This window comes from Mesoplodon bidens (assembly GCF_964165515.1).
Source record: "Mesoplodon bidens genome assembly, chromosome: 7".
Classification (NCBI taxonomy): domain Eukaryota; kingdom Metazoa; phylum Chordata; class Mammalia; order Artiodactyla; family Ziphiidae; genus Mesoplodon; species Mesoplodon bidens.
The window spans coordinates 102,722,707-102,746,472 of NC_138164.1; the positions used below are offsets into that span (position 1 = coordinate 102,722,707).

The following is a 23,766-nucleotide window of genomic DNA, read 5'->3' on the forward strand; positions in this document are numbered from 1 at the left end:
AACTAGCACTTTATGAAAGAGGATATCCAAATGTCTAATAAACATATATGAAAAGGTGTCAGTGGGGGAAAGGCAGTCATCATTTCATCTCTAATTTAATCATCAGTCATTCAATGCAGATTAAATGAAATAACACCACACTCCTACCAAGATGGCTAAGGAATCAACAATACGAAGTGGTAGTGTAGACGTGGAACACTGGGAGCTCTAACGTACTGTTGGTGGTGATGCAAATTGGTACAGGTCCTAGAAAACTGTTTGGCAGTATCTATCAAAGCTAAACACAGGCATACCTTGGATATATCGTGGGTCGGTTCCAGATCACTGTGATAAAGTGAATCACATGAATTTTTTTGTTTCCCTGTGCATATAGAAGTGTGTTTAAACTAAACTATAGACTATTAAGAGTGCAATAGCATTATGTCTTAAAAAAAACAATGTACATACCTTAATTTAAAAATACTTTATTACTAAAAAATGCTAGCCATCATCTGAGCCTTCAGTGAGTTGTAATCTTTTTGCTGGTGGAGGGTTTGAAATATTTTGAGAATTACCAAAATATGACACTTTGACACAAAGTGAGCAAATGCCATGGGAAAAATGGCACTGATAGACTTGCTCAACACAGGGTTGACACAAACCTTCAAATTTTTTATTTAATAAATTTATTTATTTTATTTATTTATTTTTGGCTGCATTGGGTCTTCGTTGCTGTGCGCGGGCTTTCTCTAGTTGCAGCGAGCAGGGGTTACTCTCTTTGCAGTGCGTGGGCTTCTCATTGCGGTGGCTTCTCTTGTTGCAGAGCACGGGCTGTAGGCACGTGGACTTCAGGCACGTGGACTTCAGTAGTTGTAGCACGTGGGCTCAGTAGTTATGGCTCGTGGGCTCTAGAGGGCAGGCTCAGTAGTTGTGGCGCATGGGCTTAGTTGCTCCACGGCATGTGGGATGATCCCAGACCAGGGCTGGAACCCGTGTCCCCTGCATTGGCAGTCGGATTCTTAACCACTGCGCCACCAGGGAAGCCCCTTCAATTTGTTTTTTAAAAAAAGGAGGGGGCAATATCTGTGAAGCAGGGTGCAATAAAACAAGGTATGCCTGCATATGCATACTCTGTGACCCAACAACAACACTCCTGGCTCTACATCTGATAGCAGTGAGTATTTATATTCACGAAAACTCTCATGTGAGAATATAATAACCGACTTCCCTGGTGGTGCAGTGGTTAAGAATCCACTTGCCAATTCAGGGGACACGGGTTCGAGCCCTGGTCCGGGAAGATCCCACATGCCGTGGAGCAACTAAGCCCATGCACCACAACTACTGAGCCTGCACTCTAGAGCCCGTGAGCCACAACTACTGAAGCCCACATGCCCTAGAGCCTGGACTCCACAACAAGAGAAGCCAACGCAATGAGAAGCACATGCACCACAAGGAAGAGTAGCCCCTGCTCGCCGCAACTACAGAAAGCCCGTGCGCAGCATCGAAGACCCAATGTAGCCATAAAAAAAAAAAAAAAAGAATATAACAGCTAAAAGCAGGAAACAACCCAAATGTTTATCAACAGTTTAATTTATAAATTGTGGCATATTCATAAAATGGAGTGCTACATAACAATGAAAAAGAATCAACTGCTACATGCAGCATTATAAATGAATCTTGCAGACATAATGTTGAATAAAGGAAGGTACACAACAGAAGAGTTAATACTATTTGATTCCATTTATAAGAAGTTCAAAACAAACAAAACTAATCTATGGTGATAGAGGTCAGAATCATGGTTACTTTTTGGTGGTTTTATTGACCAAGGGAACACAAAGGCATCTTCTGGATTATTGGAAATGTACTATAACTCGATCTGGGTTGTCACTGTATGAGTGTTTACATACAAAATGTTTATTGAGCTGTACACCTAAGATTTGTGCATTTCACTACATGTAAGTTATACCTCAATAGAGAACAATGTTGTTGTTTTTTTAACTTGTATTCATTATTTCCTGCTTCAACTCTATCCTTTTGTTTATACCTTTCCTTAAAACTAGCTGTCCCTCTGGCTTTCTTGTTTTTTTGTTAACTGAAAGCCCATTAAACTTTTTGCACTCAGTCTTTAAATCCTGTTAGCTCTTCCTTTAAAATACCTCCCATCCATACTATTTCCAAATCATGTCTGTATCTGTATTCGAGTTTTAGCCTTGACCACAAGCCTGAATTCTTGCCAAGGACCTAATTGGTTTCCCTGCTTTCCATACTCAAAACTATTCTACAATATGCCAGCAAAGCTGTCATCTAAAGCAGCATTTGGATTGTGTTGCTTCCTCTCCTCAAAAGCCTTGAGGGTGCTCCCATTTCTGGCATATTAGACGCAAGTCAGTCTCTAGCACTGTATTTAAGACTCTCATGATCTGGCCCCAGCCAGCCATACACAACCGCTGGAAAATTGGCATACTTAATAGTTCCAAACCCATTTTGCTCTCTGTGGCTTATACGCCTTTGTTCATGGTCTTCTCTCCGTAAATGCTTTCTTCCTCATACCAGCCCCTTCTCAAAACATTTTAACCTGGGGGTTTATGATGTACTTCGTGAAACTCATGAACTCCCTGAATATACCCAAAGTTTCTGTATTTGTGCATTTTTTTGGAGAAAGGGCTTGTCATGTCATTGGATTCTCAAAAAGGGTCCAAAACCTACCCCCACCCCTACCCCACTCCCGCCCAAAGTTAAATTGATTTACTGGCCCTTTGAAGGAATGTTAACTCACTTTATGTTTTAATAAAGTTTTTGTCTCATTAACACCTAGTCTTCAATATGCTGGGTAATAAAACTTTTTTAATAGGTAAGTAATACAACTTTTAAAATATATAAGTTATATTTAAAAGCACAAAGTTTCAGATTCAGGTAAAACGGCTTGTCTCATCTATTTTTAAGGTCTACAGATTTAGCTCTTTGTGTGGAATTTATTTTGCTCAAAAGATAGTAGGTATTTTTCACTTTGGTGTCTTTAGTCAGGGGGAAATTTTTTTTACCTCCTACGTGACTATTCATACAGCTAGTAGACAATACCATCTCTGTATGCTTTGTTGTAGCAATCCCTTTTAAAAGATATTAGTCACATTTTTCAACACTTTTTTTTTTTCTTCCTGTTTTAGATTCCTATAGGCAATGGAAACTGATCTCAATTCCCAGGACAGAAAGGACCTGGACAAGTTCATTAAGTTTTTTGCCCTCAAGGTACTATATCCATTCTCTTGAGCCTAGAACTGTTAGAAATAACTTCCGTGCTTCTCCCTTTTTGGAAATATAGCATAACAGCTTGCAGCTTGCCCATTTTAAGGGATACTTCTGTCTGTTGTAAACCAAACTGTGAAATTTGGGGGCGGTACTGGGGGTGTAACTAAAAAGTAGCTTCCAATTTTCCTCAGCTACTTGTTCAAAAAAAATTTTTTTTTGCAAGCCTGTTTGCAGAAATGTCAAACTTATTATGCCAGGTTATTGGCACAGTATGTTCCCTTGGGGTGGGAACAAAGACCGCAGACTGGAATGGACAGAAGTTTGGGCATCTTTCCGTAAGCATCAACTACCTCTGAAATGTCTCACTTTCACTTATTGTTCCCTTCTGGGTAAATGAAGAATTAAAACTGAATTTTGAATGCTTTAGAAGGCATATTTTCCTAAATCCAAAAATCATTTCCACCTCTCTCACTCCTTCCTCTCAACCATTGCTATGTAAGAATAATCCAGGCAGTAGATTCTGGTTGTAAAATTAGTTGGAAGACTTTTGCCATATGGGCCAAGTCCTATGAATAATTGTGGAATCCTTGGTTTAAATCAACTATGATTACATAAGTGTATGGCAGTGAATATTTAAACCTATGGTTGGACTTGTTTTTCTATGAAAGTCAGAGCCACCATGTGCAACTTCCCTTCTGCCATGTGAGAATATTATAGATTACAAGCCTCAAACTGTAATTTCTCTAATTGGTTGACACTGTGCCCTCAGGAATATTTACAGTATTATTTTTGTGCCGTGTTTTTTTCCTACCTGTTCTTGAAGATTTTAAATCCTACCCTTTCCTGAAGTATAGTTATGATCACTGGCATCTTTTTCATCCTGCATTGGGAGGATTTTAACACTGATTAGGAGCCAAATCAATTTGTTATAACTTTTCATCTTTGATTTTTTATTTGTTTGCCTTTTTTAGACTGTCCAAGTGATTGTCCAGGCTCGACTGGGCGAGAAGATTTGTACTCGTTCATCTTCTTCCCCAACGGGTTCAGACTGGGTAAAATTCCAATTCTTTGTTAAGGGATATACTATGGTGTTTGTCACAAGGAATCACGATGTAGTAATAAATAATGCTATTTCTAGTATTACTAAATCATAACATTAAAATACCTAATTCCGGGCTTCCCTGGTGGCGCAGTGGTTGAGAGTCCGCCTGCCAATGCAGGGGACACGGGTTCGTGTCCCGGTCCGGGAAGATCCCACATACTGTGGAGTGGCTGGGCCCGTGAGCCATGGCCGCTGAGCCTGTGCGTCCGGAGCCTGTGCTCCGCAACGGGAGAGGCCACAGCAGTGAGAGGCCCGCGTACTGAAAAAAAAAAACCTAATTCCATTTGATCCATTCATTTGGAAAGTATGTTCTTCATCAATGTTAGTCTGATGTATTTGTTTTTTGGCTTTCCGCTGTGATAGGTGAAAAGCTTTTTCAACCTGAGTTTTGGGGCTTTGATGCAAGATATCTTATGGGTAAGGGAGAAGTAGATGAATGTCCTTAATCAGTCAAGAGCAATGCCTGCTTTACTCAGCATCCAATCTTACTACTTACAATCTTTCCATAATGTTCCTTGTGAGTGTTTAACACAAAGTTCCTTTTGTTTTCTAGTTCAATTTAGCAATCAAAGACATCCCAGAGGTTACACATGAAGCGAAGAAGGCGCTGGCAGGGCAGCTGCCTGCCGTCGGGAGGTCTATGTGTGTGGAGATCTCACTCAAGACTTCTGAGGTAAGGTTATGGCCAGAAGGCTGTCTTTTATTTTTTTTTTTAACTTTTTATTTTGTATTGGAGTATAGCCGATTAACAATGTTGTGGTAGTTTCAGGTGCACAGCAGAGGGACTCAGCCATTGATATACATATATCCATTCTCCCCCAGACTCCCCTCCCGTCCAGGCTGCCACATAACATTGAGCAGAGTTCCTTGTGCTATACAGTAGGTCCTTGTTGGTTGTCCATTTTAAATATAGCAGTGTGTACATGTCGATCCCAAACTCCCTAACTCTCCCTTCCCCCCATCCTCCCCCAGTAATGGTAAGTTCATTCTCTAAGTCTGTGAGTCTGTTTCTGTTTTGTAAATAAGTTCATTTGTATATTTCTTTTTAGATTCTGCATATAAGGGATATCACAGGATATTTCTCTTTCTCTTTCTGACTTACTTCACTCAGTATGACAGTCTCTAGGTCCATCCATGTTGCTGCAAATGACATTATTTCATTCTTTTTAATTGCTGAGTAAATTCCATTGTATATATATATACCACATCTTCTTTATCCACTCCTCTGTCGTTGGATATTTAGGTTGCTTCCATGTCTTGGCTACTGTAAACAGTGCTGCAAAGAACATTCGGGTGCATGTATCCTTTCGGACCATGTTTTTCTCTGGATATATGCCCAGGAGTGAGATTGCAGGGTCATATGGTAGCTCTGTTTTTAGTTTTTTAAGGACAATCCATACTGTTCTCCATAGTGGCTATACCAATTTACATTCCCACCAACAGTGTAGGAGGGTTCCCTTCTCTCCACCAGGACGGTGTCTTAACTAGGCACTCAAAGCTCTTCACACTCTGGTTCTAACTCAGCCTTTTTTTTTTTAAAATACTTATTTATTTGGTTGTGTTGGGTCTTAGTTGTGGCATGCGGGATCATTTTTTAGTTGTGGCATGTGGGATCTAGTTCCCTGACCAGGGATCGAACCTGGGCCCGCTGCATTGGGAGTGCAGAGTCTTAGCCACTGGACCATGAGGGAAGTCCCCCAACTCAGCCTTATTCCTGCTCCTTCCCTCTCTGATCACCTCATCATTCTCTGAGGAGGTTGTGGTTTTTTTGTTTTTGTTTTTGTTTTTGCGGTACTTGGGCCTCTCACTGCTGTGGCCTCTCCCATTGCGGAGCACAGGCTCCGGACGTGCAGGCTCAGTGGCCATGGCTCACGGGCCCAGCCACTCTGCAGCATGTGGGATCTTCCTGGACCTGGGCATGAACCTGTGTCCCCTGCATCAGCAGGCGGACTCTCAACCACTGCGCCACCAGGGAAGCCCGAGGTTGTAGTTTTTGTACTTATTTTTCCAACAACTTGGAATAGACTCTTCACCCTCATCTTCATATATATCATCTATATGTGGTATGTTTCTATTCATCCTTCAAGACTTATATGCCCTAGAGCAGGGGTCCCCAACCTCTGGGCCGCACAGCAGGAGGTGAGCAGTGGGTGAGCGAGTGAAGCTTCATCTGCCGCTCCCCATCGCTGTCATTAATGTGTGAACCATTGCTCGCATACACTGCCTTGAACTATCCCCCCCATCACGTGCATTACCTCCTGAACCATCATCATCCACACACCCTCCCCATGGAAAAATTGTCTTCCATGAAACTGGTCCCTGGTGTCAAAAAGGTTGGGGACCGCTGCTCTAGAGGATCTCCCTTTCTAAACCCTCTTTAGATTTCCTGTGTGTTTTCTTTACGTTTGTTTCCAGAGTATAACTTGCTGTATTGTGGGTTTTTTTTAATGTGTTTTTGTTCACCTTATTCCGTGCTAGGATTGAGGCAAATATTCTTTCTTTCATGTTTATTAATCAATATCCACTACAGGATTGTGAGGGTGCATGGTATAATAAAAGGCAAATGAGTTTGGAGCTATACAGACCCAAATTCAGATCCTAGCTGAGCAACTTTGTCCGAATTACTTAACCCCACCTCCACTAACACCACCAAAGTAACATGACACTTCACAGTCTTGCAGAGCTATAATATTTCCTCATTTCATTCTTTCTTGTAAATTACCTAACATAACATATGGTAGGTGATCATTACATATTCATGTTCATACTATCCTTTTTTTTTTTTTTTGGCTGCGTCGGGTCTTAATTGCAGCACTTGGGATCTTCGTTGTGGCATGTGGGATCTTTTGTTGCAGTGCACGGGCTTCTCTCTAGTTGAGGCACACGGGCCTAGTTATTCTGCAGCATGTGGGATCTTAGTTCCCTGACCAGGGATCGAACCCACGTCCGCTGCATAAGAAGGCAGATTCTTAACCACTGGACCACCAGGGAAGTCCCTGCACTTTTATTCTTGAGGTCAGCAGCTTTGCCACATCTTATTTATCTGTGTAGTTCTTCAGTTCTTTTTGAGGGACTTCCCTGGTGGCGCAGTGGTTAAGAATCTGCCTGCCAATGCAGGGGACACGGGTTCAAGCCCTGGTCCAGGAAGATCCCACATGCCACGGAGCAACTAAGCCTGTGCACCACAACTACTGAGCCTGCACTCTAGAGCCCGCGAGCCACAACTACTGAAGCCCGTGCACCTTAGAGTCCGTGTGCTGCAACCACTGAGCCCACGCGCTGCAACTACCAGGCCCGCATGCTGCAACTACTGAAGCCTGCGTAACTAGAGCCTGTGCTCTGCAACAAGAGAAGCCACCGCAATGAGAAGCCTGCATGCTGCAACGAAGGGTAGTCCCTGCTCACCACAACTAGAGAAAGTCCACGCACAGCAATGAAGACCCAACGCAGCCAAAAATAAATAAAATTTTTTTAAAAATTCTTTTTGAAATGAAGCAGGATATAAATAAATAATCATCTCTCTGCGTGGCACAGTGCCTGGGATGGCACACAGTAGGCTCTCAATTTTGTTGAACGAATGATGTCAGTACTTATTCCATGGCAACCTTAAGCACCAAATAAAACAAAACTTCGTATTTTTCTTTATTGAATTACCAATTTATACTGTGGATTATTTTTCTTAGCGATCCATGGGGAGTCCAAAAGGAATCCCTGGAAGAACTCTTTCCTCTCTCAGGCATCTGTGTAATCCTATTCTAAACTGTTGTGATTATCCTAGAGAAACCACACCAATTTATCTTGGATACTTCCTAGTGTCCAGTCATCCCTTGATTTTTTTTGGGGGGGTGGATTCAAAATTCATCATGTCATTTAGAGATGGCACTGTGATGAAAAGGATATATATTAAGAATACATATTTAAATTTGATCTAGAACAAGTAAAAATTCTCTACTCCGCAAACTAACCTGAGTTTATTCCCAAACCTAAAAGAGTGGCCCTCTTACAGCTGATTCATAAAAGGATTACTTGTGTTCAAAAGTATGTGACTATCCATCTCACTAAATGACACACAGGAGCGTTACAGGGTTAAGGGATTCTGGCTTTGGTCTTTTCTTTTTCTTTCCCACCCACTAGACTAAGTCTGTTCAGAGTAACACGTAGAGAGACTGAACAGTTTGGCTAAAGACATCAAATAGCTAAAAAGACTTTTAAGTAAGGAGCTTGTTAAGATATTTAACTGTGAGTATCACCTAAAAATATCCTCTATAGAATTGGAGGGAAAGGCTCTCTCCATCGTTTGAAGTGTTGGCCTTTCTGAAGAGCAATTTGGACATACATAGCAAAAGTCTTAGAAGCATGAATATTCTTTGATCCAACAATTCTAATTCTAGAAATTTACCTTAAGGAACTAAGTCAGGATGCATACAGAATTTTAGTCTCAAGTCTGTTTATCACAGTGTTGTTTGTAGTAGTGAAAATTTAGAAACAAGCTGTATGTCCAAGTATGGGGGTACTGATTGGATAAAATAATTGTCATATGTTGGAATACTACGCAGCCATTAAAAATAATGTAGACTTTTTAAATTTATTTATTTATTTAATTTTTGGCTGTGTTGGGTCTTCATTGCTTTGTGTGGGCTTTCTCTAGCTGTGGCAAGTGGGTGCTACTCTTTGTTGCGGCGTGCAGGCTTCTCACTGCGGTGGCTTCTCTTGTTGTGGAGCCTGGGCTCTAGGTGTGTGGGCTTCAGTAGTTGTGGCTCTCAGACTCTAGAGCGCAGGCGCAGTAGTTGTGGCTCACGGGCTTAGTTGCTCCGTGGCATGTGGGAGCTTCCCGGACTAGGGCTCGAACCCGTGTCCCCTGCATTGGCAGGCAGACTCTCAACCACTGCGCCACCAGGGAAGCCCAGGCAGGTGGATTCTTAACCACTGCACCACCAGGAAGTCCCCTAGAATTTTTAATTATAAGGAAAATTCCATGTTGTATTTATTGATAAAAAGTGATAGGGGCTTAGACCGTGTGCAGCAACGAAGACCCAATGCAGCCAAAAAATAAATAAATGAATAAATTTTTTTTAAAGTGATAAAAATAGTATATATAGTATGATCTCACTTTTATTTAGAAAAATCACTGATTGGATTATAAATTGATGTCTCTTCTTTTTGCTTATTTATACTTTCTAATATTTTTATAGTGACTGTATAGTGCTTTATAATAAGGAAAAAGAAGATTAAAAAAACCCTGAAATATCTTTCAATTGTTCCTTCTACAGGGAGATTCCATGGAGCTAGAAATCTGGTGTCTGGAAATGAATGAAAAGTAAGTGGTCTGTCTCAGGGTCCTTCGTTGTGGTAGCTGAGGATAAAGTGCGTGACATCATGTGAAAAGCAGCGCTTTGTACCAGTCATGGAGAGGGTTCTGACCACTTGACAGAGCCAATAGGTCTTTGCTACAGTTTGCTTCATGCTTGGCTTCCAGCCCAGGCACAGAGATGACCTTCAGAGGGAGTGTCAGTCCAGAGAGATTCAGACACCACTGGGAGAGGAGCAGAGAGAAAGCTGAAAAAGGATTTGTTGTTTTCCCAGAGTACAGATAGTTCTCTGATTAAATCCCTTGAGCCCTTGCAACATGACTACTCTGTTTTGTCTGTTTTCTGTGTGGCAGACATCCAATAAGATTTCCCCTCACTACCCCTTTAGACATGCTGTGTTGGTCACGGATTGGAAATGCATGTTATTTTCCCCCTCCATTTTCTTCTTTCAGGGCAGGTTAGCTTACTTCCTGCCCAAAGCTTTAGTTTTCAAGAAGAATATATAGGAAAATTGAGGAAATAGCAACACATCAGAAGAAAAATCTTATTAATAAGTATGAGTGGTATGGTCATTATTTTTCTTTCTTAAATAGAAAGCAACTGCCAGGTCAGAGTCCAAAATTTTAGTATCAGACACTTCTCCAGATTCCCTGTTAGATGTATAGAGGTAAACTGCTTGTGAGATAGTACATTGAAATTGTTTGCACCTTTAGTAATACAATTGCAATATTGAATTACTGTTTTTAAGGGTGTTGCTTTATTTCTTAGAAAGATAACTGCTTCAAAGCTAGAAAAAAAACATATTGGATACCTTTTGGTGCCCACCTGCCTTTGTCTAGTGCATGAGAAAGTGAAACTTTGGCTAACTTCAACAATCTGTTGATAAGCTGACAAAGAACTCTAACTACAATGTTAGTTCAGAACATGATTTAATAATAAATTTAATCTTATACAGTTCCAGCACTTAATTTGTGACTATCTCTGTTGACTGTAATACTCTGTGAAAGGTTATTTAGACTGCAAATCAGATTATATTCTATCAGAATTTATGAATAATGCTAACAGATTTTTTTTTAGATTTTTAAAATTGAAGTATAGTTGATATTCAATGTTGTATTAGTTCCTAGTGTACAGCAAAGTGATTCAATTATATATATATATATTCTAATGCTAACAAATTAATCTCAGTAGCTAGATAGAACATAACTAACATCTCTATTCATTGCATTTCTGTTCTTTGTTTTTCATTAGTGGAGTAGGGAATGCTGATAGTGTCTTTGCTCCTCAGGTGTGATAAAGAAATCAAAGTTTCCTATGCCGTATACAACAGACTGTCGTTGCTACTGAAGTCTCTCCTTGCTATAACTAGGGTGACACCAGCTTACAGACTGTCCAGGAAACAAGGGCATGAATATGTCATATTGTATAGGTAAGCAGTCACCTTCATGATTCACTCATGGGCCTCATCATTTTGCACATTGTCTGACCAGCATTCAGGTTTTCCATGATGAGTTTTTAGACAGACGTTTGGATAGTTGATGCTGTAGCTTTACTATGATTGTCTGTCTATTCTCCCTTCTGAACCTCAGCTTTTTGCAAAGCAACCAAGTTCGTTATTCTTTTGTTTGTACACAGTCATGACTCCTGTAGAATGGATTTTGAAGTCCTACTGATATATATCCCATTTCTGGAAAAGGAGGTTAAGACTTTGAAAAACAGGCTATCCTGGGAAGACTCCACAATGTTCTGTATTCCAGAGTTAGATTAAAACTTTTTGTGTAACAAACTGCTAATTCAGTGTGTTTTTAATTAGTTGTCTGTGGATATAAAGAACTTGTTAACAGTTCTTTGAGAATTTTCCTTGTAGTATTTCACATCAACATATATTTGAGTGCTCTTTTGAGGCAAGCATTGTGGTAGGCCCAAGGAAGAACTATACAGAGGCCCAGCCATACTGGTGTTTCTAATCTAATGGGGGAAATGGTTTGGTACATGCATAGTCACAGTAAAAAGCAGGATTTGCATAGCAGTGTCAGGAAAAAAAGTGCTGTGAAAACACAGGAAGAAAGAGTTTATTCTGGGTGGGAGAATCAAGACAGGCTTCATGGAGGAAGTAGCATTCCAGCTAGACCTTGAGGCAGAGAAAATTTCATCTGTTGGAAGTGAGGGAGCCTGATCATTCCAGGTGAGGTGTACAGCAGATTGCAAGGAACAGAAATGGGAGGCAGAAATGAGCTGTACTCAGATTGTCGAAAGGACCAGAGCAGTGGTGAGGAGGATGTGTAGCAAAGTGTGAGAGCAGAGCATGGAAAGTCAAGGGTTCCTAAATCATCCAAGACTCTGTTTCATATTAGTGATGAGCCATGGGTTTTAGCCTTTGGCTTACATGTATAGAGCTGATCTTTATTTTATTCATTTTAATTAAATTATTTATTTATTTATTTATTTTCACCTGCCTTGGGTCTTTGTTGCTGCGCACGGGCTTTCTCTAGTTGCAGCGAGCACGGGCTACCCTTTGTTGTGGTGCACGGGCTTCTCATTGTGGTGGCTTCTCTAGTTGTAGAGCACGGACTCTAGATGCACGGGCTTCAGTAGTTGTGGCACACAGGCTCAGTAGTTGTGGTTCGCGGGCTCTAGAGTGCAGGCTCAGTAGTTGTGGCATATGGGCTTAGTTGCTCTGTGGCATGTGGCATCTTCCCGGACCAGGGCTTGAACCCGTGTCCCCTGCATTGGCAGGCGGATTCTTAACCACTGTGCCACCAGGGAAGTCCCTAGAGCTGAACTTTAGAAGAATTAGTATAGCAGGATGGAAGGACCAAGGATGAGAGACTTAACTAGTTCTGTTGAAATAATCCAGCAACCCTACCTATATTTATTTTTCCAAGTCTTTAATACATTTTTGTTGTCTTCCCAGGTTTCAGGATGTGTATTCCATTTGAAAATTATTAGACTTTTATTTAGATATAATAGATTCCTTTCTTTTATTTCCCATTTACCTATGCTAAGTTTCCTTCACTTTGGTTCTTCTGTAAGTAGCCATGTTACACTACTAGTCATCAGCTTAGTTAACTAGGACTCCTAGTCCTTTTCATACCTGTGTTTCAAGTCTTCATTGTATCTCTGGAGTAATACAGTATTTACAAGGGGCTTCCCTGGTGGCACAGTGCTTGAGAGTCCGCCTGCCGATGCAGGGGACACAAGTTCGTGCCCCAGTCCAGGAAGATCCCACATGCCGCGGAGCGGCTGGGCCCGTGAGCCATGGCTGCTGAGCCTGCGCGTCCGGAGCCTGTGCTCCACAACGGGAGAGGCCACAGCAGTGAGAGGCCCGCGTACCGCAAAAAAAATAATTAATAAATAAATAAATAAATAAAGAATATAGCCAAGAAAAAGTGGAACATAATCAGATTATTTAAAGCACTGTACCAGTATTCAGATGAGTAGTGAGCTGATGGTCAGCTTTTTGTCAGAGGGTACCTAGCAAAATCTCCTTTGGTGACAGTTTATTAACGTTATTCATGTATTACTTTATGGCAGGAGTCAGCAAACTATGGTCAGCAGACCATTTGCTTGTTTTTATTTTTATTTTTTAATATATTTTTAAAATTTATGTATTTATTTTTCTTTTTTGGCTGCATCGGGTCTTAGTTATGGCACGTGGGATCTTCGTTGAGGCATGCGGGATCTTTCATTGCGACGCGCAGGCTCTTTGTTGTGGCGCATGGGCTTCTCTCTAGTTGTGGCATGCAGGTTTTCTCTCTCTAGTTGTGGTGCACAGGCTCCAGAGCGTGTGGGCTCTGTAGTTTGGGGCACGCAGGCTGTCTAGTTGAGGCACATGAGCTTAGAAGTTGTGGCGCACGGGCTTAGTTGCCCCGCGGCATGTGGGATCTTAGTTCCCCAACCAGGTATCGAACCCGCATCCCCTGCATTGGAAGGCAGATTCTTTATCACTGGACCACCAGGGAAGTCCCTTGTTTTTATAAATAAGATTATCTTACAACATAGCCACTCCATTCGTTTACGTATTATCAGTGGTTACTTTTGCAGTATAACAGCAAAGCTGAGTAGTTGCTACAGACTATGTGGCCCACAAGCATAAAATATTTACTAACTGATCCTTTTTTTTCTTTTATTTAACTAATTAATTTATTTTTGGCTGCGTTGGGTCTTCGTTGCTGTGCACCAGCTTTCTCTAGTTGTGGTGAGCAGGGGGCTATTCTTCGTTGTGGTGCGCGGGCTTAGTTGCTCCGCGGCATGTGGGATCTTCCCGACCAGGGCTCAAACCCGTGTCCCTTGCATTGGCAGGTGGATTCTTAACCACTGCGCCACTAGGGGAGTCCCTATTCTCCTAATTTCTTAACCAGTCCTCTCCATCTACATGCCCATGCCTACAGCTTAATCAAGTGGTAGCAATATTGCACCATTAGGAGAGATGTTCATGCAGATAAGAAGGGTTGGTTTTGTTTATTTTGTTTCTCGGTGTTTGGTATGTAGGCCCTTAGAATAAAGAACCAGGTAACATTTTTTTTCTTGCTTCCCTACAGAATATATTTTGGGGAAGTTCAGCTGAATGGCTTAGGAGAAGGTATGTATCAAGGTTGAAAAACATTTGTAGTATTGTTAAGAGCTCTCCTGACTTCAGAGATATGCTTGGATGCTGCCTGTAATAATACATAGCTTGTGATTTTAGTATGAGTGATACTGAAAAGACAGGTAGGTGGTCCAAAGAGCCACCAGGGAATGACTGAATAATTTTCCCAAAAGTTCCAGTAACTCAGTATTCTTTCTTACTCTTTATACCAGCAGTCCCCAACCTTTTGGCACCAGGGACCGGTTTTGTGGAAGACAATTTTTCCACGGAAGTGGGGGGTGATACTAGTGATGGGGAGTGGCAGATGAAGCTTCAGTCGCTTGCCCGCCACTCACCTCCTGCTCTGTGGCCTGGTCTCCCAGGGGTTAGCGACCCCTGCTTTATACGACTGTCTGTTTTCCTAATTTTCTACAATGAGCATGTTAAATGTCTCTGATGAGCATCAACAATTTTGAAAAATTGGAAATGAAACCAAGAAAACCAGGAAAGCTTTGTTGTAACACTCTGACTCTTTTCTGTATTTAGTTCTGGGGTGGCAACTTGGGTGGGAGTGCATTTACTTCATAAATTGAGGTGTTTGTGTGAGAAACTCCCTGTGCCCCTTTGCTGTCTTAGTAGCACATCTGGACAGGGTTGGTTAGGACTTGTTTAAGCTTTAGGACTAATCATCATTTTACCCCTTTGAAGGTAGTTTTATCTGGAAATAGAATGCTGTTTCCCCTGGCAATATTAGGTCAATATAGAATAAATTGAAAAAAAATATATATACATACACACACATACACGTATGTATGAAATTGAGGCTACTGCACTCAGGGTGCTAAGTGGGTAATGCCAGAGATAGTACAACAGGCTAAGTGGTTCAGGGAAAGACAGACTGCGGGTACTGTAAGTATTCTCTGGAAAAACCTAATTATTTATCTCTTTTCCTAGGTTTCCAGACAGTTCGTGTTGGGACAGTGGGTACCCCTGTGGGCACCATCACTCTTTCTTGTGCTTACAGAATTAACTTGGCATTCATGTCCACCAGGTGAGGAAAGAGCCTTGGAATCCAATAGAACTCTTCTAAAGATATTAAAGTTCTTTTCCTCCAAACCTTGTGGCTAAGCCTACAATTCAGCTTCTCCATTGCTGAACTGAGAGAACCCTTCTTCCAGACTGGAGAATCTGAGGGTCCCAGAGCCAATGTAGAATTGGTGGTTTATATTTAGGGATGTAGTAGTTAAGGCTCTGTGGTTCCTGCCGATAGATAAGAGGCGAGGGGCTCTCTGAGGACTTCAGGGGGACTTGACAAGGCATTCTAACAAATACGGCAATCTGCTTACTGCATTACAGGCACTTTGAGAGGACCCCACCTATCATGGGGATTATTATTGATCACTTTGTGGACCGTCCCTATCCCAGCTCCTCGCCCATGCATCCCTGCAATTACAGGTGAGGACTGTGAAAAACACTTCCCCAAACTGCAGCTAGGCAGAAGCATCCATCTTGCACAGGTCCATAGAGCACCTTTATCAGCACTCACTGATAGGCAGGGGCACTGATGGAGATGCCATGTGGAGGGAAGTGGAGTGGCCAGCTTTCATTCTTGCTGCTGTCTATAGGGTATACCAAGACTTAGGGTGTACCAAGTCTCAGAAAATTCTTGGATATTTTGGATCTTGACAGTAGTGATTTGACTTTTGATTTGATTTTACTTCGGGACTGTGAGAGTGGCAGTAATTTGTAGAATGTCCTTTGCAAATTAAATGGTCACCACTGGCTGGCACAAGGCAGTTTTATACATCAGAATCAAATATCTCCAGACCTAGATCCCAGATAACAGAATTTTCTAGAGATTGGAATAGATTTGTATCAGGAGAGATGCTGCCTTTCTGTAAAGGACTCATGAAGTTGGATAGGTTTTGTCTTTGGAGTCTAGACTTTTGTTTCACTGCATTCTCTATTGCTGATAATTCTTGGTCACAACACTGGCCAGGCTTTAGAAAATCCTCTCAAATGATATGTCAGGTAAAATGTTTGGATTAAACAAAAAGCCATTGTCAACTTCTAGATGCTGCTTTCTAGAAATGTTTGAAATTATCAAGGGTTCAACATACCTCTCTTGCCATTAGGAACTCTGCCTGAAACAGTTCATGTCACAACTTGCATCCGTATCTAACCTCTCTTTGTATCCTTTCTGAAATTACTGCCGTCAGTCAGTTCATGATTTCTTTTCCACTCACCATAGAACCGCTGGTGAGGACACTGGAGTAACATATCCTTCTGTGGAAGATTCTCAAGAAGTGTGTACCACCTCTTTTTCCACCTCCCCTCCATCCCAGGTAGGGGGAAACAGGATCCGGGGTGGCAGTAGTTATTTGGTACATATATGGGCCTTATGAAATGGTGTCAGAATTTAGATACAATCTCTTTCGGTGGTGATGGTGATTATTTCAAGGAGGTTATTTTGAGGGGTGAGGGAGAGCCTTCTTATCCAGCTGGTAATATTGCAGTGTTTCTAGTCTGTAATCATTCTTAACCTGCAAGATTACATGTAACCTTTACCTTCCTGGGACATCTGAAAATTCCCTAGAAAATCAGTCACAGAAAATCAGAAATGTGTTCTGGTACCAGAGAGGTACTCTAACCTACACTTGTTAATTTGGTAGCTACTTCTTCTTTGAAGTGGTAAATATGGTTCCTCATAATGGAAGGAGCACAAAAGGAGCCAATGATAATTTAGCATAAAATGCCAGTAAGACACCAACTGTGCAGTTTTTCTTAATAGTTACACAGATACCTGCCTATCTGCATTCCCTCTCTGACCATTTTTAACCATTAACTTTTCCACTCGAGTCCATCTTCAGTGTCAAATCCAGTTTCAATAAAACGCAGTCTCCAAACAACGTGAGAACTTCTTCTCACAAAGAAGTGTTGTATGATGTATGTGGTACTGAGACTGCTTCAGATAAGGAATCATTTTTGCCAGCTGACTGAATTTCAGGGGCACATTTCTTCCCTTCCACCCCAAGTCTTCATCTTCTACCCATTGCCTGCCCATCATCTCTATTATTTCCCTCCTCTTTGCTTTCATATTAGATGGTTCTAGACATCAGTCAGTTCTACTTTCCTTGAAACTAGCCCCAGATTATCCCTTTTCACCATCTGACTTGGGGGACCCAACAAATTAATTAGCTATGCATACATTTTTATTTTCTATGTTTTCTTAATTAAGAAAAAAATTTAATTTATTATATCCTGGGTTGTTAGGTACTGGATTAAAATTATAGTTCTAATTTGTTTTAAAAGCAGAAGTTAAGCACAAAAGCTAACTGGTGTGTGAAGCACTTTACAAAATCCATGGATCACTATTATTTCTGTTGTCCCAGTTTAGAGTTAAAGAGATTCTTGTTGTAAAGTTACCTAGACAGTTTGGTTTGGGGGTGTGGAAATTGTTTTCTCCCTCCACCTATTAGTATATGTAGGCATGGATGTCACCATTGCTCTGGGAGGGAGTAGCTTCTGGTACACTTGTTGACATGGAACAATCCTGACCAAAAAAGGCGGGGAGAGCACACTTTCTTACTAGTGCACATTAGTGAGTAGATTGTTTTTTAAGATCATCAGAATGTGAATATGTCATTTAATGTTCATTAAACAGTTTTGTTTTACATGTGATAAATTCATAAATAGTATATAAACTTGGGAGATCTGAAGGATGGTGAGTCTGGGCCTTAACAAATCAGTTTGTCTTTTTCTCTGATACAGTGGAAATTCGACCTGACCCCAAAATAAAGGGAAGTTAAGTAGTTTCTGTACCTGATGTTTGCAAAAAAGTTTGTTAACCTGTGTAAGGAGAGTCTATATTTTTCATGGTCTCAGTTGTGTCTTCTTACAGTTTAAAAGTAGATCACGTCAAGATCTCATCAATACTGAGCACCCATGGGTGAGCCTTGTCACTTCTCCCTGAGTACCTGTAATCAAGACTGGTACAGTTTGGTGCAGAAATACTCATTTAGAACCTTGATGGTAGAACAGAGAGAGAAAAATCATATGCCATCTGGTCTCCTTGTTCCTGTAAATATTGAAATAGTTTCTTCCTTGGTTTAACCTAGGGAATTGCATAATCGTTCAACAACTTCTATTTGAGCTTTTGCTAGAATCCAGTAAATACATGTTAATGAGCTGGATTTCCCGCCCCCCGCCCCAACAAAATAAGGCTCATTATGTCATTTGGGCACAGAGTTGAGTCAAGAAATAGTTGTGACCCTGAACCTGCTACTGTGACTTAAGGTCCTACCTCCATTTCTAGGCGTTAATTAGCTAATTGGTGAGACTTAAAGATGGAACAGCAAGACCCAAAACAATCATCATACCCATAATTAGCTTTGAAATCATGAGTTTTGAAAATGCCCCAGCTTTTACTCCATGAAGTTCTCCTACACCGTCAGGGACTGTAAGAGCGTGCACACACACACACCCTGATGCCTACACCTGCACACCCCCACTCATCTTCCCTGAGATGACGTAGGAAAGTTTGCAGCTGGGTATCTGAGCATTTTAAAGTTCCAGCCAACAAACGTCAACTGTTTAAACCTGAGCCTGCAGATCCTGAGTCCCCAGAAAAAGGCTTTCAGTCTAACATCTTAACCTTAGTGTCCTCATTCCTGCTTAGCACAACTTGTGTCTGTTCTCAGGACCTTCCTATTGGAAGCTGCTCTCTAACTTCCACCCTCTTTTGACTAAAGACAGACTAAGGCTTGGTTCAGGTTTCGCCAACTCATAGCAGCTCAACTCAGCTTTGTTTTCCACCTGCTCATCAGGGAGAGCACCAGGGATAAACATCTCTTCTTCACATCCTTCCAAGCGGTCCTTTTCCAAAGGCAGTCATGCAGCTCTCTCCCTGCTTCCCTCCTGACTTCATTGTACATTTCAGCCTCTATTGCAACTGCCCTTTCCAGAGTTTTTTCACTTCTTTCTCAAGTCCCTTTTCTTTTTTCTTCTCTTGTTTCTCCTGTCTCTGTGTGTATCTGTGCACAGTGTGTGTTTACTGTCACAAAGGCACATTTTCAGACCCCTACTCCTGTGGTGACGGACACTCTGAGGGTCCCCATGGCAGGACTGGCCTTTTCCCATCAAGTGAGTCCATACTGGGAAGAAGGGGGTATATATAATCAGGCGGTATCTTTTTATTTAAAAACTGTAAATAAAGTACAGGGTATAGCTATTTAAATATCCCCAAGTTTTCTGTGGGTTATTTTGAGGCATGGTAATTGATTTTTAACAGTATACAGCCATAGCACAGCAGCCCAAAATAGGATTTGTCATTTGCCCCTCCTCCTACCATTGATGTGAAAAATACATGGAGCTGTTTATATCTTTTTTTCCAAATAAACCATCCAAGAATGGTTTTCTTTCTTTTTCAATATAAATAGGAACCCTCCCAAACCCAGTGGTGATGGAGGGTGTGATTAGAGAAGACTGCTGCTGTTTCAAAGAGACCTCAAGGTCAAAGGAGAAAATAGAATGACCTGGGAAAAACTGATGACTGGCTCCGAGTTCTGCCCAGGCTTGTGCTCCACAGATCTACCGGGGTGGAAACTGAAACAGTTAGCTGAGCCCCTGGGAAAAGGGGGCGCAAGGAACTCATTTGAGGCTTTTGGAAGGCACAGAGCTGGGAATCTCAATCCCACTGCAAACAAGTCTGCTTTCTTATTTACAGAGTAATGGCCTGGTTTGTCTTTAACCCTTACCTCAGGCCCCCCGCACCGTGAGGATGTGGGCTGGGATCCATTCCTTACCTCTCTGCCGATCTTGATCATCAGTCATACTCTAGGATTGCCTATTTTTTCCTCCTCCTTTCCTCTGCCCTTCTTTGTTTTTCTCTTGCTTAGCTCTCAAGCTCTCGCCTTTCCTGTCAGCCTGCTGCCCTGGGCGTTGGATCAGCTGACCTGGCTTGTCCAGCAGTGTTTGCTGCCGGCTTAAACACCACACACCCTTACCAGGTATATCTTTAAAGATGGGGAGGACACTAGGGGTTCCTACGCTGCCTCCCCTGCCCTGACACATTTGAAGGGCCTCTTGAGACACCAGTGTTCAAAGCTCTTCTGTAGCTTTGGAGGACTAAGATGATTCTGAGCGGGGCCCTTTTAGACTTCAAAAAGGGAAGAAGAGTTTCCCAAGTGTTTTCTCCCTGTCTTTCCCTCTGTAGTCATTTCCATGCATGTCTTCCATTAACTGAGCCCCAGAGAGGATAAAGATTTCCAAGGTTTCCTGCCCACTTGGTGGCAGCATTGGTGATGGAAAAGCTGGAAAGCAGATACCGTCATGCTAGGCCGTGAGTTTCCCCTTCTACCTGACACGGCCATGATTCGCTGTATTTTTCCATTTTTCCCCAAAGCTACTGGTTCCCGGGAAGGAAGGTGGGGTACCCCTCGCTCCCAACCAGCCTGCCCACGGTGCCCAGGCTGGTGACCAGGAGAGACTGGCAACCTACACCCCTTCTGATGGGGCCCACTATGCTGCCACACCTTCCAGCAGGTGAGTTCACGTCTTGGCTCTGCTGCTCTTTGGACCAGCCAGGGACCTGTCCTCCCCAGCACATGCGCTTATTTGGTATCAGTAAAGAGTAGCTTTCAGCATTGGCTCAGGCTTGGCCTTTGAGGGAAAAATGTGGAATCCTTAAAATTCTCAATAAGAATTGTACATTGCAGCTGATACGTGAGGAAGCTCTCCCTGGGCACTGCTGCTAACAGCAAGCGTCGGGCTTAGTGCTTCTCACCCTCATCCAGTGAAGCTGTTTTTCAGATGTTTCTCTCTTACCCCAGGATCGACTCCCTTGGCATCCTCAGTGTTTTCTGAGACCACAACAGGGCGTTGTTAACCATAACCCTGACGTCGGGAGTCACAGTGTGTCTGTGGTAGTAGTTAGGATTGATTTTCTTTTTCTACTGTGTTAGTGCCTCATGGAGATCCTTTAGAAACAACTATTTTCCCTCACTAAAATGGAAAAAGAAAGAAAATCTTTGTCTTTTCTGATTGCAGAAGTGATAGTCTGTAAAAGTCAAAATTTGAAGACATTGATTAGGTGGAAGTAAAAGTCCTCATAATCCCACCCTGCAAAAATCACCACGGTTACCTCCTTTTAAAAGACGAGAGGATCTCAGAAGGGTAAAGCAATTTGCCTAAGAGAGCACTGAGCTCACAAGATGGCCAGACACAGGCCTAGCTCCTTGGATTGCAAGGCCTGGGCTCGCTCTTTCCATTACACTCGGAGTTCTGTGGGAAGCTGGGCCTGTCTTGACCTGCCCTTCCCTCCCTTAACTGGAAGGCCCCAGAGCTAATGACGTTGATTGCCCCACCACATCTTAAACGAACTTTCAGATAATAGAAATTCCTGGGTTTTTTTTTTTTCCATTCCCACAGTGGAGATGGAGGAGGGGGAGATTGTTTGGGAAGATCTTTCTGTGCCATCCATCAGGAAAAGTAATTACTTTCATTCCTGGCTCCCCAAGCTTCCATCCTCTTATCCCTCCTCCTGTCAGAGAATCAAAGGAGGATCCTCTTGGTCATTTTACACTCTCATTTTCTGAGCCTTGATTCCTGGGGTATGACTGGGAGTAACTTAAGACAGAGGACACCGTGTAGGGGGTTCTTAAATGCTGGTCCTCCCTGCTGGCTGGAGTCTAGAGGCCACGTGGACTGCATAGTGTTTCCCATCTTGAGCCCCTGCTTTGAGGCTTTCCCATCCCCTGCTGCTTGTAGGGCTATGACTGCTAGTCTGGCAGCGACAGTATGGGCCCCTGTTTCTGCTGCCTGGAGTCCCCCATCTTCCAGGACTCAGCCTCAGTCTAGAGGGAGGGAGTGGGAGCAGCCAAATTGAATGTGTCATTGGAACATCTTGCTGAACAGAGGGATGACTGGGGGCAGAGAGAAGGGAGGAAACATGGTGCGGAGCTTCAGATAACAAAACAAAAGAAGACAGGAAAAATCTAAAATCTTGAGGCTGGCTTTGTAATTAGATTAATATTAAAATTAGCTGCTTATGAGAGCCGCTTGCCCATATGTATGATTGCTAGATGCACGATGATTGATGCTTAGCATTGGTATTACAGATTAAATTTTATGTAAGCTCTATACAATTGTAACACCAAGTTTCATTAACATATGCATGATTTTTAGCTTCTCCAGGAAATGCAGTCCTCTGCTCTCAACTCAGAAGGGAGGGTGACAGTGGCAGCCGCCAGACCACATATTGCCATTTCCCACATATGTGAGCTGGTGGGGGGTAACTCCTGCCCTAGGCTGCAGTCTCACAAGATGGTGGATTTATGGGGAACCAAGTAGGCTCTGCTATGGTTTGAGAATGAGAACCAACATTACCTTTCTGCTCCAGTGAGGATACTGAAACTGTGTCAAACAGCAGTGAGGGACGGGCCTCCCCCCATGATGTCTTGGAGACCATCTTTGTCCGGAAAGTGGGCGCTTTTGTCAACAAACCCATCAACCAGGTGATTTTTTTCTGCCCCTGCAACTGTGAGAATGTGTGAGCCCTCAGAGTGAGGTCTTACCTGGGATCTGTGGAACCACTGAAATCGCATGCGAAGTTGTGTGTGTGTGTGAATTTTTTGTGAAGAGGGTTAATAACCTGTGACATCCCTCCAGAAAAGTTAACTATTGCTCTGTGATCATATAGGAGAGGAGACCACACCATTAGGTACAGACACGTTACACTGAAGTGTCATTGCCTCAGCCTAACTTGAAATAGGAAGTTCCTCCTCAGCTCTGCCAGTGAAAAGCAGTTGTTACTGAATTACTGTGGGTCCAGCTTCCAAAGCTGAATTCTCAGGGTCCTGGGGAGCCCTCACCCCTGTTGATGCCGTGGGCATGCAGTGGGAGGCACGGGGGGTTGGAGAGGTCTCCAACAAGACAGGAACCTGAGGGGTGGCATGGTCAGCTGAGGTGTGCAAACGTGCTGGACCCCCAGGCTTCTGGTGGGCTCTAAGGAAGCAGGCAAACTGGGGGAAGGGGGACACTAATACTTTCTCCCATGTCTCTTCAGGTGACCCTGACCAGTTTGGACATACCCTTTGCCATGTTTGCTCCCAAGAATTTGGAGCTGGAGGATGTGGATCCCATGGTGAGTCCACCATTGACTGAAGTTTGCAGTGAGATGGTGCCGTAGTCGTTGTCCTTCCTGGGCGAGTCATTCACTATTCCTCCACAGACCATTAGCCATGCTCCTTGGCTTTTGGTTTACAGCCAGTGCCCAGAACCAGCCCCTACCTCTGCCTTATTCTGAAACAGGTGAATCCTCCAGATTCCCCAGAGACTACATCTCCTCTTCAGGGCAGCCTGCACTCTGATGGCTCCAGTGGGGGCAGCAGTGGCAATACCCAGGACGACTTTGTCATGATCGACTTTGTAAGTTGCCGTCATCTTCCTTGACCTTTGCTGCTTCGGGGGCAATAAACCTGGAAGCATCCGTTGCACTTGAATAGGACTTTGGGGATCAGATGGGTCGGTATAGGCAGAGGGAATGGGTGCTGGCTGTGCATCTT

General features: G+C 42.7%; 1 protein-coding gene across 8 annotated transcripts in view; it reads left to right on the forward strand.

Annotated features, from left to right (window-relative positions):
• Nucleotides 1-23,766, forward strand: part of ATG13 (autophagy related 13) — a 47,752-nt gene that overhangs the window by 20,378 nt on the left and 3,608 nt on the right. For 6 of the 8 annotated variants that reach the window (XM_081239755.1, XM_081239751.1, XM_081239750.1 and 3 more), the window contains 14 exons: nt 3,144-3,225; nt 4,197-4,277; nt 4,881-5,000; nt 9,598-9,644; nt 10,925-11,065; nt 14,178-14,218; nt 15,158-15,254; nt 15,560-15,658; nt 16,455-16,548; nt 20,101-20,211; nt 20,607-20,746; nt 22,602-22,716; nt 23,268-23,345; nt 23,513-23,629. In XM_081239755.1, the coding sequence (XP_081095881.1) occupies nt 3,157-3,225; nt 4,197-4,277; nt 4,881-5,000; nt 9,598-9,644; nt 10,925-11,065; nt 14,178-14,218; nt 15,158-15,254; nt 15,560-15,658; nt 16,455-16,548; nt 20,101-20,211; nt 20,607-20,746; nt 22,602-22,716; nt 23,268-23,345; nt 23,513-23,629 (1,350 nt within the window). In that variant the 5' untranslated portion in view covers nt 3,144-3,156. Of the gene's footprint in view, nt 1-3,143; nt 3,226-4,196; nt 4,278-4,880; nt 5,001-9,597; nt 9,645-10,924; nt 11,066-14,177; nt 14,219-15,157; nt 15,255-15,559; nt 15,659-16,454; nt 16,549-19,246; nt 19,346-20,100; nt 20,212-20,606; nt 20,747-22,601; nt 22,717-23,267; nt 23,346-23,512; nt 23,630-23,766 lie in introns of all 8 variants that reach the window. The other 2 variants (XM_081239757.1, XM_081239756.1) reach the window with 2 other exon arrangements.